At 39.7% G+C, this 15,022-nt stretch overlaps 1 protein-coding gene across 2 annotated transcripts in view; it reads left to right on the top strand.

The window, feature by feature from the left end:
* The window catches only part of CACNB2 (calcium voltage-gated channel auxiliary subunit beta 2), a 254,465-nt gene that overhangs the window by 4,442 nt on the left and 235,001 nt on the right, over positions 1–15,022 (top strand). For both annotated transcript variants that reach the window (XM_086742188.1, XM_086742187.1), the window contains exon 2: positions 7,220–7,312. In XM_086742188.1, coding sequence (XP_086598314.1) covers positions 7,220–7,312 — 93 coding nt within the window. The remainder of the gene's footprint in view (positions 1–7,219; positions 7,313–15,022) is intronic.

Genomic DNA, 15,022 nt, shown 5'->3' with positions numbered 1-15,022 from the left:
AGTGTAAAATCCCTTTGAGACAATTCAGCAGTTTCAATCCTAATTTGTTTGCATATCTGGTAACCATCCTCTAGAGATGATCTCTGTTTTTGTCATGTTTTGTCTCTAGGTTTATAATTTCAAACTGTTAGGGATGAAAAGTTCCTGCACTCTTCCAAGGCTGGCTTCTCTGGAGTCTCGGTTACTTTTCTTCTGCTTCTTTTACTCAGTTCTTTCCTATGCCAGGATAGAAGATTTTCAGAATAACAGAAAGCAACCAAAATCCCCCTCCCTGCCCCCCAAGGGCTTGCCTTAGTCTCTGTCAGCAGGGCAGCTTAGCAGAGGGAAGCTTTCCCGTAGTTGGCTGTTGCTCCCTGTGAATATATTTCTGTCGCAGGGTCAGATCTTTTTTTATGTTTGCGTGTGTAAGAGAAATATAGAAATCCATGGAGAGCAGGTGGGGAGGAGCAGGCACGAGCCCTACAATTGTAGTTGCCAATCTTAAAAGACTGCAGGAGGCACAGTGGGGTTTGGGCACGAGCTTCAACACCTACTGCTGGTGCCTGCTGCTGTTTTGCTGAGATGGGAGCAGACATCTTCATCATTGGTGTTACGGGGAGACGTGCAGCAGATTTGCACTGGGTTCTCTAAGCACTGGGGAGAATGAGAGCAGGCCAAGTCCACCACTTCTTGTCTGGCGGGTGGAAACTCCCAGGTGACCTGGTCTGAGGCCAGGGCAACAACACTGGGAGATGGCTTAGAAGTGAGAATTGGACTATTTCTAGCTGCAGTATTGGCAAGGCTTTATCACAAGCCAGCAGAAAAGAGCATCAAAGATTTAACCCTGTTACAGATTTCTGAGCAGAAGTGAGTTTTCTTTTTTCAAGGGGAAAAAGAAGCATCTGTCAAGTACTTAGTTTTTAATTATGTATGCAAGTTTGGATAAATAAATTGTTTGTGGAGCGTTTTTTTTTGTTTGGATGGTTTTGTTTTTTGTTTTTTTTTTTTTTTTTGGTGTAGGGGCAGGATTTTATAAAAGGACTGTGTAATGGACGTAGCAGACTCATGAACTCGATGACTGTATATGGAGATCCTCAATTTGACAGGATTCCTGAAAGGAAGCCTTGTCTTTTCTGAATTGTGTCCTGATAGCAAATGTTGTTTGTTTGAAGAAATCCAGGTTTTGAGACCTAACCTTTGTCTCTGCTGTGGGGACACGCGTCTCTGCTCCTCAGGCAGCTTCCTCACTGAAGGTATGTCACAGGGCTGAGCCACAGGACTGCACTGTTGTTGACCGTGCAGGGTGACTTGAAACCCCAGCCTTGAGACAGAGGCAAGTCAGGATATGTTACTATGTGCAATGTCTCCCCATTACTCCTGTTGCCATTGTGGAATGGAGCTGTGGAGCACTGGGGAGCTTGTCACCAAGGTCTATGTACATCTTCCAGCCCTCAGCTGTGCTGTTGGAATGCTGACCTTCCCTCCTTTATGAGATTAGTGTGATCTGTGGTGCAAAGATCAGAAATATTCATGTATCTTTCCACAGATGATCCTTTATATCCAAAGACGGTTTGTGTTGTTTGAGTGATGTGTGTGAGGGTTTACAGCTGATGCTGGAGGCTACAGCACTGGGTAGCTGGAGGGTATTGGTTCTGAGTGGTGGCAAGTCTAGCCGTTGACCAGAGAGGGCTCAGAAGGTCTGACCTACCGGGAAGCTCTTCCCTTGTTGTAAGGAATTGATTAAAGTGGCAATGACTTATTTTTCTAAGGGGTGGATGGAGCTGGGTGTGCATGTTCTGCACTGCCCTGGCATGCCATTCTTTGTCTGGGATGTGGTCATTTTAAAGTATCTTTCAAAGCTTTTGCATGGGAAGGAAAAATATTTAGTGCACTCTTTCATTTCTTACTTTTCCAGCAATTCTCTAATCCCTCAGGGAGTCACTGTTTAGATATTAATTTGGTCCTTATAAGTGGTCATTTGTTCATCTGAGATGGTGTAAGCTTTGTTCCAGCTCTGAATTTTTATTTTCTGTTGTTCTTCCCAGCTCCTTTCTTGTATCATTATTTTTGTTTTGAGACCTGACTCCACATCAGTGACTGTGGCCTAAATCTTCTGCACCTTTCCTTTATTCTTTGAATGAGGCCAGTAGGCTAGTTCTTACGAGTTTATCTTTGCCACTTACCATGGTATCAGTCTCAGTACTGGTGTTATTTTACCCATTATAATCAGTAAAGGTTTGGGCTTCATATATATACTGTGTATACTGCTTTTGTCTGCTTTAACATAAAATACCATTGGAGTAGTTGCTGGTGAAGGGCATTTTAAGACTGTTACTGAAGACTAGTTCCCTGGTTGTAGATAGTTGGTAATTTAAAATGTTTATATTCCCTCTTCCAGATGATAGTATTTTGCCTACAGGGACAAACCATGCCTTCTGCTTGTCATGTATGTTAGAGGATTAAATGTTACTGGTGCGTGCTTTTCATGTGTTGAGGCAGAACCTCATTAAAATTAAAGGGTTTCACTGGTTGACGTTGATCTCATCTGTTTGCAATAATAAGTAATTGTATATGAAACTGTTAATTATCAGGAAACTCCTGTGCATGCCTCTAGTGCTTCATATGATTCACATATTTTGTTTGATTACATGGGCTGAATAAAGGTTGCACAATGTACTTTCATGTCAGAGTTGGAAAGCAGAGTCTTTCTTTGCTTTATTAAGACTTTGTTGATGAAATGTTTTTTACGAGATTACTTTGGTAGGGATTTTTTTTTTAAGGTTTCACATTGTGTGCCACGTATTTTAAGAAGCTGTAGAACATAAATGCATGTGTTGTGTTTCTCGTCTCTGGCAAGTCAGCCAATTTTAAAAGAACTTCACACATCTGACTAATAAACCAAGCTGCAGTTTTGATCTTGTAAACACTTACATAGATACGTAACTTTATTTGTGTAAGATGTTCTGCTGAAATCCAGTGAGAATGCTCCTGTCAGCAAACTTTTTATATAAACAGGCTCGTTCATGGAGCTGGAGCTAGTTGTATTAAAATTTGCTGGGGTGAATGATGGTATGCCGTAGGCAACCGGTTATGCTGGGGTTTGAGATTGTTACCACTGGGCACTGTGTATGGAGGTGCAGAGACTTTTCGTCCCCTGTGGTTGTTCTGTTAGGCAGAGCTACCACATAGGTTGAGAAAGACTGGCCCGTGTTGCTGCTTTTACTGGCCGATGTCCGCACATCATGATTCAGCCCTTTATTTTTAGCTACCTAATTGCAGCCAACTGCTGCATAGAACACAGATAAGGCAGCTAATTTTAATATGAAAATCACAGTAACATATTGGGTTCATTGTGAAAAAAAATTCTTTTTTGTTTTCCAGAATGGAAAATAACTGATAGGTTTGTTTGTTTGGTTGGGTTTTTTTTGTACAAAGGTCTTGTTCTTGCATTAAGCTCTTATCGAAAAAATACACTCAAGGTGTCAAAACATAATGAATGTGACAGGATGAGTATTCATGATTCTCCATATGACAGAGATATTTAATCATTTTTTAAAATACATAAGAATCTGTTTTGTTTATGGAAGACTGATCTCATTTTTAGAAGAAAGTTTCAGGCATTTCTGACTGTGGGAATAAGCTTGAAAGGCCTGGAAGACTAATGTAATCCTAGATTAGCATCCTTAAAAATAATGAGAATAGTTATCAAATCCCACTTTTCCCATGTTCTGAAATTGTCCCCCTTTCCTCCGATTCAGAATCAGCCTGTGCACAGAAGCAGCTGTAAAACTGACTTTTCCTTCACTGTGTAGCCATGGCCTGCCATCATGTCAAATGTTTTTTGTGTCTAAAGTTTGAATTTAGCTTGTGCTCCTGAATAATTTTCACTTATATAAGACTAGAACAAAAATGTGCGTGCTGCTGTGCACACACACACACACTCCCACTGAGAAATCAAGGTGAGTTTCAGTCTGAGCTGGATTTGCCATGTGGTGTTGGCCAAAATAAAAGCTTGTAGTTGTTGCTATGCAGGTAGAGAAGTGTGTATTTTTATCTGTGCTTGTAGCGTGTTTTTATTCTGCTCTTGTTTGTTTTATCCTCCTGACCCTAGACACAGCTCTTCTTTTGCCTTTGTAGTAATTTTTTGTGTTATAAAACTGAGCGCTGTGATTCTGCAAATAAAATAAATATTGTAGAAACAGAGTACAAATACAAGAAATGTGACTGAGAATGAAAAATATACACATATTCTGTAGTATCTCCTTGGGGATTACACAATACTATACTGTACATTATTTATGAAATTGCATAGATTGTGTGATCTTTATGCAGATGCTTTATATTCTTGAGCTGCTATGTGAATGTTATGCATTTTTTATTTTTTGTAAGTATATTTCCATATTCTTCCCCAAAAATTGGAGAAAAGAGGGTCTGAATGTTGACAGGTAATTACAGTCAGTTACCTCAATAAGAACCATTTTTAAGAGGTAAATTTTGATTTAAATATGTTGTTTTATTTGAAGACTGCTGATGTCAAAGATACTTTTAATGTATTTTAGGTACCTTAATATTGTATTATACAAGGTGGAATATTATATTATATTGGGTGGAAAAATATCCCGTAGAACAGACCTCATAGAACTGTCTGTTCTAACAGTAACTGGAAAAATGTTTTGAATACATTGCTGGTAATGATGGTTCTGATCTACTTTTTATTCTCATAGATCTATGAAGACCTTTCTGTTTTCAAAAGGTTCTGTTATCAAAGATCTCTTTCAGCAATGCAATCATGTAAAGCTACTCCTCATTCAATTTTAATTTTATGTTTTGTGATCTACTGGGTTATACTCCTAAACTCATCAGAAAGTCCTGTTTTCATCTCCATAATGTGTAGTATGCTGATTTTTATATAGTTCTACCCTCACAAACGTGTAGTATTGATTCATATGCCTTTCATAAACTTCCTACATGGCTTTTTTACAGTTTTGTAAAAACCATAGAATTTGGCAAAATATCTCCCATAAGTCTATATTTTGGCAGAAAATAATTGCTTTTCTTGTAAGTCATTGTTAGTTCTGTGACATAACAGATATTAAATTATTTTTGTTGAGAATCAGTGTCAGGCTGACAGATCTATTGTTACTTGAGTCATTTCTAAAAGACTGGTAAAATATTAGATTTCAGCCAGTGCTCTGCACTTTCCCAGAATCAACACTTATGGTCCAGATACAGCCTGAGATTGCTCTCGTGCATCTTGTGGTGGCAAGTTACCTGGATTTGTCAATTTGACAAACGACCTGAAGTTAGTGGTCTGTTATCCTCCTCAATTACTCTTAGACTGCAAAATATTTCATTACACTTACCGTAGGTGTTACTTCAAAGAGCTACAGCTCAGAATTTGAAGTAATGGTCTTAAAAATCTGCCAGTGTGAGATTTGCAGCGTGCCTCTGAGCCTGTGCTGGAGCCCACCCTTCCCTACTGTGAGAACTGATGGAGTTCAGGCCCAAAGCTCAGCACAGTGCTCTGAAGATTGCCCAAGGCCACGGAAGGACACTTTTGATGCACCCAGGCAGAGTTTTGTGCCAGGGTTTGCTGTATCAGGGCCAGGTTGTCAGGAGTGTTGTATTTTAACACGTGCACAGCCACGTTCTCCAGTAAGCCGATCATAATTTTCTCATCATGCCTAAACCCAGGACAGGAGCTTATGGCCAAAGTGAACAGCAGGATGTGGATATATGGACTTGGAATCCTAGGAAATTATAGTGGATAAATAATATAGTTTATTAGTGTAATACTTTGAGGTACCAGCACACTAGTACCTTATTATCAAGAGGGATTTTTACTGTTGTATATTTTAAAGACAACAATGAGATTTCTGTAAAGGAATTTTTATTCTTGGCAGAAGGATTGTGACATAGTATGGGGGAGGATATAAAATTACTCTCTGAAAATTTAGTATGTAGGTGATGGAGGTTGGTTTTGGTTTTGTGTTGCCTTTTTTTTTCCCTTAGTTATTGTGGAACTTGAAAGTTCAGTGCTGAATGCAAGATGAGAGCTAAGATTGGGAATAGGCCAAGGCAGACCTTGAAAGTTAAGACAATGACCCTGTTTATTGCAGGGAACTGTGGGAGGTATTTAAAGACAGGAGACATGATCCAGAGAGATGGGTTAGTAAAATGACCTTTACAGCAGCATGATGGGTGAGGAAAAAAATTGCATCTATCAACCTTAAGGAAAATAATGTTTGAAGTAGTCAAGACATGGTTTTGATGTAAGTTTATATGAATTTAAGCAATGTGACTAGATAGGAAGGGCTGTCTTTTAATGTAGTTGTGCAGAACAAATCTGCGAGACACTACTGTATGTGGGAGGGATGCCCTGGGAAGAGTCTGAGGTGATGTCATGGCACGGCTTACAGCCACCACAAAAGTAAGCAGTTGCAAATAGCATAATTTTAAACTCTTTTTTTTTTTTAAGTTCATTTTATGATATTTATTGATGGTCCATATTAATCTCACAGAATACCTCTCTTGGGGGTGTTGTGCCATTTGCTGTGTTTCTAAACCATGGTTTAATATCTTTTGCTTCCACCAACTATTGCTTTCTCCTAGTGTCCTTTTGATTTCCTACTAAATAAAAATGATGCCTTGCTTTTCAGTTTTATGTTATCCCTTTTCCAGTTACATGCTTAATCCTTTTTAAAAAAAAAAATTTGTTGTACTACTTCCACCTACTTCAATGTTTTAAAAAAAATACTATTATAAATTCTTCCTCAGTTATAAGATTGTATCTGAATCAACAAGTTGTTGGTCACTTCTTGCTTTTTGATGTTCCCTCAGCTGACTTGGCTCATAGCTGTGACATACTGGAGACTGCTCCAGTATCTCCTTTCCTAGCTTATTTAAACTAGCTGCAAAACAAACTCTACTTTTTAGTCATTGTGGCTTGAGTGAATAATACTACAGCTATACAAGTATATAAATGCTTCTCCAAACCTGAACGTGAAAAAAAAAACCAAACAAATTCCAGGCTCAATTGACCAAGCCTAGTTGTGTTGGTCAGCATTTGCACACATAGTCCCATCAGTTACTTACTGAACATGTGCTTATTAATTGACACAAAGGTGATCATCTGAATCCCTGCCAGCCTAGGAGACATTGGTGATGCTTCTACTGAAAGCTTTTAGTGCAACACAAACTAACACTGTTCCTCTAATCTATTTTTTGTATTGTTTTACAGTCTTATGGTAAAGGGGCGAGAAGAAAAAATCGATTTAAAGGATCAGATGGGAGTACATCTTCTGACACTACCTCTAACAGTTTTGTACGCCAGGTACGTGTTTTCCAGCTTTAAAAAGACTGGATGACTTGTTGATGTTAATGTTTAAGCAATTTTTTTTTTTTTGGTAAATCGTCAAATCAAAGACTGATACTGTAGTTTGAGAAACAGCAGAAGTCTCAGCCGGCACAATGAAAAATATTTGGTTGCTATTGTTTTGATCTTGGCAGAAAAATAGTTTTTCATTCCTTATTCATTTCCATGTATAGTAATTTTCATTATTTCTGTTACTGTATTGCCGTCAGGTGATTAAAGCTGGAGGAGGAGACAGAGTCTGATTGGAGTGCCTAAAGTGGCAACATTGGGGAGAAAGCATCAAAACTGTACCAGTCCTCAGAATTTTCCTGCTTAAAATAGTGCTGTGCAAAGCAGTGTTAACATAGATGCTTTCCTCCCACATCCCAGCGTTACTTTAAGGCATGGGTTGCAGGGAGAATCCCTGGCAGCCTTTGTCCCCACCACACTGATGCTGAAAACCTGTAGAGGATGGAGTGGTGCCATAGGCTCCCATGAACTGTGCCTACACGTCTCTCCCTCAAATGGGGACACGCAAGTGGAGCCTCATGGGGATCCCAGACCTGTGTGGGTGCTTGGAGGACAGCTCCGCCTGGCCAACAGAGGTGACAAAAAATGCAGGGAAGGGTATCCAGAGCCTAGTGTGGTCACTGGCTGCAGAATGGTGCTACTGAAGGTGTGCTTTTATGGAAGAAGAGCGAGTTTCAATGTGCTTATGGTTGACAACAACTTGGAGAGCATGAAGGGGACCCAGAGCATTACAGTTACTGCCCCTGTGCAGAGTCTGAAATACAGTTCTTCATGCCCTGCTGATTTAAGCCATGGTTTTGCAAATGTAGACTTTGCCATCTTTTTGGCAGGGGTTCTGGAATTTGGGAGACTTTGTTACAGAATTTTTAGTTTTGCCATAAGCAGGCACCAGACTTCCTTTTCTGCTGGCTCGTCTTGCACGTTCCTCCATCTCAAAACATTTAATGGCTCCACGGTGGTTGCGTTGGCTGTATCAGTACACATCTTCTGTTTGTAAAAATCATCTGATTTCTCCTGCTGCCATCATATTAGCAGGTTTTGTGATAGGGTGTGGGTTTGACAAGGTCCGACCCCGGTTACATTTCAGTGTCGGCTGGACATAGGCGTGAAATATTAATTGATCATGGGAGTTTTTCAGTGATAGTAAACAATATGAAGATGGAACCGCTGTATCAAGAAATTACTTATTTGCGACATTTTGTCTGTTTAAAAATACTCTGAAAAAAAGCAGTCCACCTTGTGTTTGGGAGCAGCAACAGGATCTCCCAGTTCCAAGGAATCTTTGTAAGGAAATCTGTGTTGCTGTTTTTCTCAGCTCCTCGTGGATGTTGAGTTCAGCCTGGAACATTTTTAGCAGAGTGTAAGTGTTTATTTTACACCATCTGCACACAGTTCTTTGCCTTTCTTGTTTACCTAAATGAAGTCTGAAGTTGGTCTTAAGTACCTCTCCTTGCTTTCATGCGGAGGAGCAGGGCAAAGAGGACATAGCACAACAAGGTGGATCATCAAACTACATATAGATGTTGAGGTGGACTCACGTAGTTAGTGGAGATCAGGTTGGCTCTATAGACCGTGGGACATGATTTATCAAATCTTTGAAACAGACGTATAAAACAGGATTCGTGAACTACAATCTAAAAGTGTCTGTATCTTCCAGGGCTGTAAAGGGAGCATAGAGCTTGACTACCTCAAGTGTAGATTTTTACAGAAGAAATTTGTATAGATCTCGGAAACAAATCCAAATTTAGTAGTTATACAAGTGATGTAATACAAATAACTGAGAGGTGAAATAGGCTTCTGCAAAAAAACAGAGATTTAATAGGTTGTTGAAGCAAAACTCAGTTTTGAAATGGTATTGCCACTAAAGATATTGAAGGGATGTTAATGGATAACTAAATGTTATGTGACATTGTCCAAAATAAATTTTAAAAAAAGAAAGTAATCACAAAACATTCCCAGTAAGTAACATACAGTTAAAGCTCTCTGAGTTGTAGCAGATGTATGAGAGAAGCATCTCTTCACACTTGCTGCCAAGAGGTGTATTTCAGAGCTTGGACTGCATCTTCAACAGGCATTCCTGCTCTGATTCTCCTCCTGGAACAGCTTGGTTTTCTCCTGCACTACGGAATAGTTGCCACCAGTGCCCCAGATATTAAATGAATGGGTGCAGTGGCTTGCTGCTGGCTCAGCTGCTGTGCCCTTCCCAGAGACTCAGAGGCTTCTACCTCGGTGCTGCACGGTGTCTCCGCCTTTTTTGAAGGATATTTTACGTGGTATAAATTAAGTGAATTGTTTTGCCATAAGCATTTATTTGCAGGAGAAAAAGTGACTCCAAGAATGTGGTGTTTCTCCTGCACTGGGTGAAAGCTGCAGAAAAGCAGAGTGGACAAATGAATCCAAACCCAGCAGAATCAACGGTGTACCATTTATTTTTCTGTTATTTTATTTTAGTGCTATCCTAATACTAGGAAGTCAGTTTTTGCTTGGAAAGGGATTTGCGGGCTTTTTGGCAGTGGTTGTGATCTAGACGTGGGATACACACCCCCTGTTTGTTTCAGCCATGCTTATGATGCCTATTGCTACCTTTTTTCTTCCGGCTTCCTTTTTTTTCCTCTTCACCTCCTGTCTCCTTTCACATTTACATCTTAACTTGTCCTGCAACTTTTATGTGCATCTCTACAAGTACTCCCTTCTGCACTCAAGAAGGAATCCTGGGATTGTCCTGAACATTTATTGCTAAGATCTGCCTGCGGTCCTCGTAAAGAAGAAAGAATGTTTGGAAGGTGTTTTTACATCACATTTAGCTGGCCTGTCCTTTAACTGGGAGAGCTGCGGGAGGTGTGCAGGTTCGTGTCATAAGCATCGATGGAAAGTGGACATTTCCTAACAGAGGAATGTATTGGTGCTGGATAAAAGAAGACAAATACGTCTAGTCCTAAAGAAATGTTATGCACTTGGAAGGCAGTGGAAGTATTGTGCAAGAGCAAGTTAACTGTCTGCATGTAAGATTCAGTCCTTTGAATCCACAGAGCTGCTGGCCATTTAACGTAAAGCTGCTGCAGGAGGGAGGGAGTTAGTACCTAGTACTCGCATTGAGAAAGTATTATTGGGTCTGCATTTTACTGTTTCCTTAAGGACATATGTACCTCTGGCTCCAATATGTACCTGGCAAATTTCCTGCAATGCAAACCAAATGCTACAGTAGTAAAAATAATGCCAACTTTGTTTTATTTGAACGAGGGAGAACAAAGTAGCATTTAATTCAAATTGCTTGAAAACTCCTGCTGTTGTGTAAGGAGAAAGAAATGGACTCTGTATAGCCCTGTGTGCAATGATCTTTTCCATTTAAATCTGTTTTTTAGAGTGCTGAAATAGAGCAGAGCAATCTGTCCAATATTGTTTCTGAAGCACATAAAAGAAGCATTAAACCAAAGCAAGAGCATTTATATATATATAAAATACAATTTTTAAAAAGGTTATTTTTAGTCCAGTTAAACCTCCTCTGTACTGTGACTTTTATCTATTGATATAGATTTTTAGTTCTATTTTTTAACTTGTGGCACTGTAAAACCCATGAGATTTTAGGAGAATGGTTTGGATCACGTTCTATTTGTTTGTTACAAAAAATTGTTTGTTTAGTTTTATCTCCAGAATATTATTGATGATATTGGAGCTTAAAAAAATAAACAACTTGGCCTTCCTTTCACTTGCCAGCAGCTGCTGCTTGAGTTTTTCAGTAGCAGGAGAGGGAAGCATTTTCTCCCCTCTGTTGTGTTGTGAAGCTGTATTGGCAATTAAGGAGTGCGTTTGGAAAGCAGAAGCATCATTGCACACCAGTCAGCTCCCAACTGACTTTTAATCAGTTGTCTTTAGGGAGCTAAAGAACATTGTGTTATATAGTTTACGTCGTCTTTTCTTTTGAGCTTTGGAGTGATACGCAGCTTGTTCTTAGGGTTAGCTATGAAGGACTGAATGGGAACTGATCTCTACTTGCTGCCATTTTGACTGACGCATGGTAATGATTTTGTTCCCAAGGGTTTTTTTAAAAATACGGATCAGACAAAATATTTTGCAGACAACACTATGGCACTTCCCAGCAACATTATTTTAAGCAAATTGCATGTTCTGATAGCATTACATATTTTGTGGTTGCACTTCTGGACCTGTCTTTGTCAAGGTTTTATTTTAAATCCTAATGATTAATCACAGGGGCAGTCTAAATTGTTGGGATTTTTACGTATTGCAAAGGCAGATTAAATTGTGAAATAGACTGTAGACTATGGGCTTGCTTACTGAAATGTTTAAGGTTTTACAAATCTGGGGTTTTGCCTTTAAATATTGGCTTGATGCCTGTTACACTGTGTTCACTCAAAAACACAGCTATAAATAATTATGTAGGGAATTAATAGTTCTTCTACTTTTCTCTAAGGACGTTTACCTAGCTGTGTAATTACCTAAAACTAAGATTTGCACTAAAAAATTATTTTAAAATATTGACTTAGTTTTGCTCATAAACATGCCTCTTCATCTTGAGTTCACTGGAGAACTGGGCCGTGCCAGAAGTGTATTCCTCTTCTTTTAATTGCCTCTTTTTTTTCAGTTATAGAGCTTTACTTGGATTTTTTTTCCTTTTTATGAGGGGAAGATATTTTGTATTCAGCTCATATGTGCAGCCTGCGAGTGAGGCAATGCATTTACAGGCTCAGCCACAAAGAGCTGGTGTGGAGTGGGCACAGATATTAGCTTTGGTCTTAATGCCCAGTACTAACAATCTTATGCTGAAAACCTGCTTATGCGTTCTCTGCTAGGACTATTCCTGCTTCTTGAAGACTATGTGTGAACAAGATTGTGGCTAGCCAGAAAATCTAAATAAATAATTTTTTGAAAGCTGATTTGCAAGGTAATATATTCAGAATTTCTTTATATGCCTCTTAATTGAGACATGTTTGGCTTAAAGAGAAAAAAGGAGCTTTTCAGACTTGCCTGTAGCTGTTACACATAACAAAACGAGGTATGTCAGAAATTTTTAGAGGTATTGTGCAAACACTTATTGTAATACATGAAAATGTATACCTACTGCTCGGCTTAATTTTCTCATCTTTTATTTCTTATGCTAATATCTGGGCATATTTTCTAAGGTTCTGATTTTTTTCTGGTCTGATTCTGCTGATTTCACTGAAAGCCACAGCAGCGATGCTTGTGGGCTGTGCTTGCTATTGTGGTTGCATTGAAGCCTTACGCAAGTCATACATACTGGAACATCTGCTTATTTGAAACACATTAAACCTGTTATTTTGTGGATTTTTAATTTGATGGAATTGTGGTATCCTATGTTTTTCACTGTGAATTATAAGTTTTTGAAGGAGATGTATTGCAGTTGGATAAGCCACCTTGCAGTGAGGTTGGTGTATGGAGTACGATGTCAGTACTGCTGTGTTCTTCTGGCATTAAGTGGGAGCCATCAAACTTTGCTGTTAAAGCCTGTGTGTGACCTTACATCATGGGCCAGTAATGTTTCAGGGTGATGTGCTGCTTTATTCAAGCAATGTTCATCAGTTTTTACTCAAATCCAGTGAGTCTATATTTGTTATGATACAAAATTAGATATTGTCTCTAGGAGTAGTACTAGTATGGGAAAGCAACTATTTTTATGTATTTCTTGTCGTATGAAGCATACCAAGTTCACAGTGGAAGAGTGGGTGAAGCACTCAGAGCAGGGTAGGGATTCATAAGAATATGTCAGTTCAGCTGTTGATGTAGAGTTTCATTCATGGCTGGTATCTCAGTTCTTCAGTTATGTGGTAAAAACCCGCTAAGTGGGGAGTGGGAGGAGGACCGGTTTTAGAAGAGGCCTGGATTGGGAGTGTGTGGCTGGAGGAAGGAGGGGTGGAGGGAAGAGAAAGGGACTTTCCCTTCTGGTGGCAATTGTGGAGCTGTACTTTAGGCTCTGCAGACATGGAAAAATCACATTAGTCGCATTGAGCTATAGATTTCCTCAGCTGTAGTAAGGGTTTGAAAAGTCTCCTTTTTTGGCCTGGAGAGAATAGAACAGATGCCCCTATAAAGCATGGGATTTTGGCATGCATGACTGGAGGGGAGATGGCTGAGAAAAACCCAGCGGAAGGGAAGTTCATTTGTGGATTTCAATTCTTTCATGGGCTCTTTTTTTGCCTCAAATGGTTTCTAAAAATAGAAATCAAAATGCTGCCATGTGTTTAAAAAAAAACCCCACACACCCTCTAACCAAAACAAACAGGCAAAACATCATAAAGCTCTTCTTACATGTCCATTTACTCTTCTTGTAGCAGGCTGTGAGAAAATTACAAGAGGAAACAGCTATAATATAATACTTTATTAAAAACTGAAGGATAGGGGCCCTCTTTATAGCCTTGAATGGGTGTACATGTTTGATGTTACTTTGCATGTAGCTGAGGTCAACACATCCTTTTCCAAGCAGCAGTGGAAATTTTGAAGACGGGGTTCATATCTGATGGCTGTTGAAATGATTGCCAGCATTGCTTTTGAGCTTGCTAAGGCGATGAATGGGTGTTGCGAGGTGTCTCAGAGGACATATATGGCCTCCTGTGAGACGATGGGGGAGATGCAAGCCCTGAGGACGAAGGTGGCATCCCCACTAGTGGCAGCTGTTGAATCTTCTCCTTTGGCTTTCCCATTGCTGCTGTCTTGCATGTGCTTCCTGGCTGTGTGCTTCTCCTCTGTGTCTGTTAGGGAGAGGAGAAATGGGGCTTTCCAGCTACTCAGGAACTACCACAGACTGCACTCAAGTTTGGTAGCATCAGAAAAATCATTGCGCAGCAGAAGGTGTGACAAGACTTGTGCGTCCCTGAGCCATGTGGGATTTCTGCAGGTGACAGGGCTGCCTCTGTGCTGCGGAGGAGGAGGAGGCAAGGGCTCAACTGCTCAGGCAGTCAGAGATGTGAGGATTTTTTAAGCAGTTAGCAAACTGATGGAGGTCAAGCATCATCTTTGCAGCTTTGCTGAATATACAGTTGGAGACTTATCCATCACGGTGTATGGTATGAGGAAGGAGCAGAAAGGTTTAAGCCTAACTGTGTTGTCAGGCTTCCTCTTTGGCCAAATATCATCATGGCTGGCAATTACTGTGGCTGTCACTGTCTTGCAGTTTTGCGTTAATCAGTGTGCTTTGCATGAGCTGAACCTCTCAAAGCCTTACAGTTGCTCTGAGAATCTCCCTGTCTGTATATATTGGCCTTTTATGTGGGATATAGCAGGAGCTCTGAGAAGAAAAACTTCACAGTTGTAAACAGTTAAGCTGAAAATTAGGAAGAGGATTGAATGAGAATCAAGTGTTTTATTTTGTCCCCTGCTTCTCCCAGGAAATTCACTGCGGTTTCTGGTTCTCGTGTGCAGCATTGTCTTACTCAAAATAATAATTTTTAACATTGTGGTGGGATGCAAGGTTTATTACATGCTATTATACGTCTTGTAGTTGTAGTAAATCCAGACACGCAAAGTATTTGGAATGGGACAAGAGTTCCGATGCATGTATTTAATTATAGCTAATGCAAAGAATGTCCAAAATAATTTGTGAAGATAAATGCAATATTTTCACAACTTTTTTTCTTATAGACCTATTTATTTGGAGTGGTTTTGCATCAGGGTTGTTTTTTAAATTTT

Source organism: Chlamydotis macqueenii, chromosome 2 (assembly GCF_036417535.1).
Source record: "Chlamydotis macqueenii isolate bChlMac1 chromosome 2, bChlMac1.mat, whole genome shotgun sequence".
In the NCBI taxonomy this organism is placed as follows: Eukaryota; Metazoa; Chordata; class Aves; order Otidiformes; family Otididae; genus Chlamydotis; species Chlamydotis macqueenii.
Note: the sequence above shows the minus strand (reverse complement) of the source record. Positions and strands in the feature narration are given on the sequence as shown.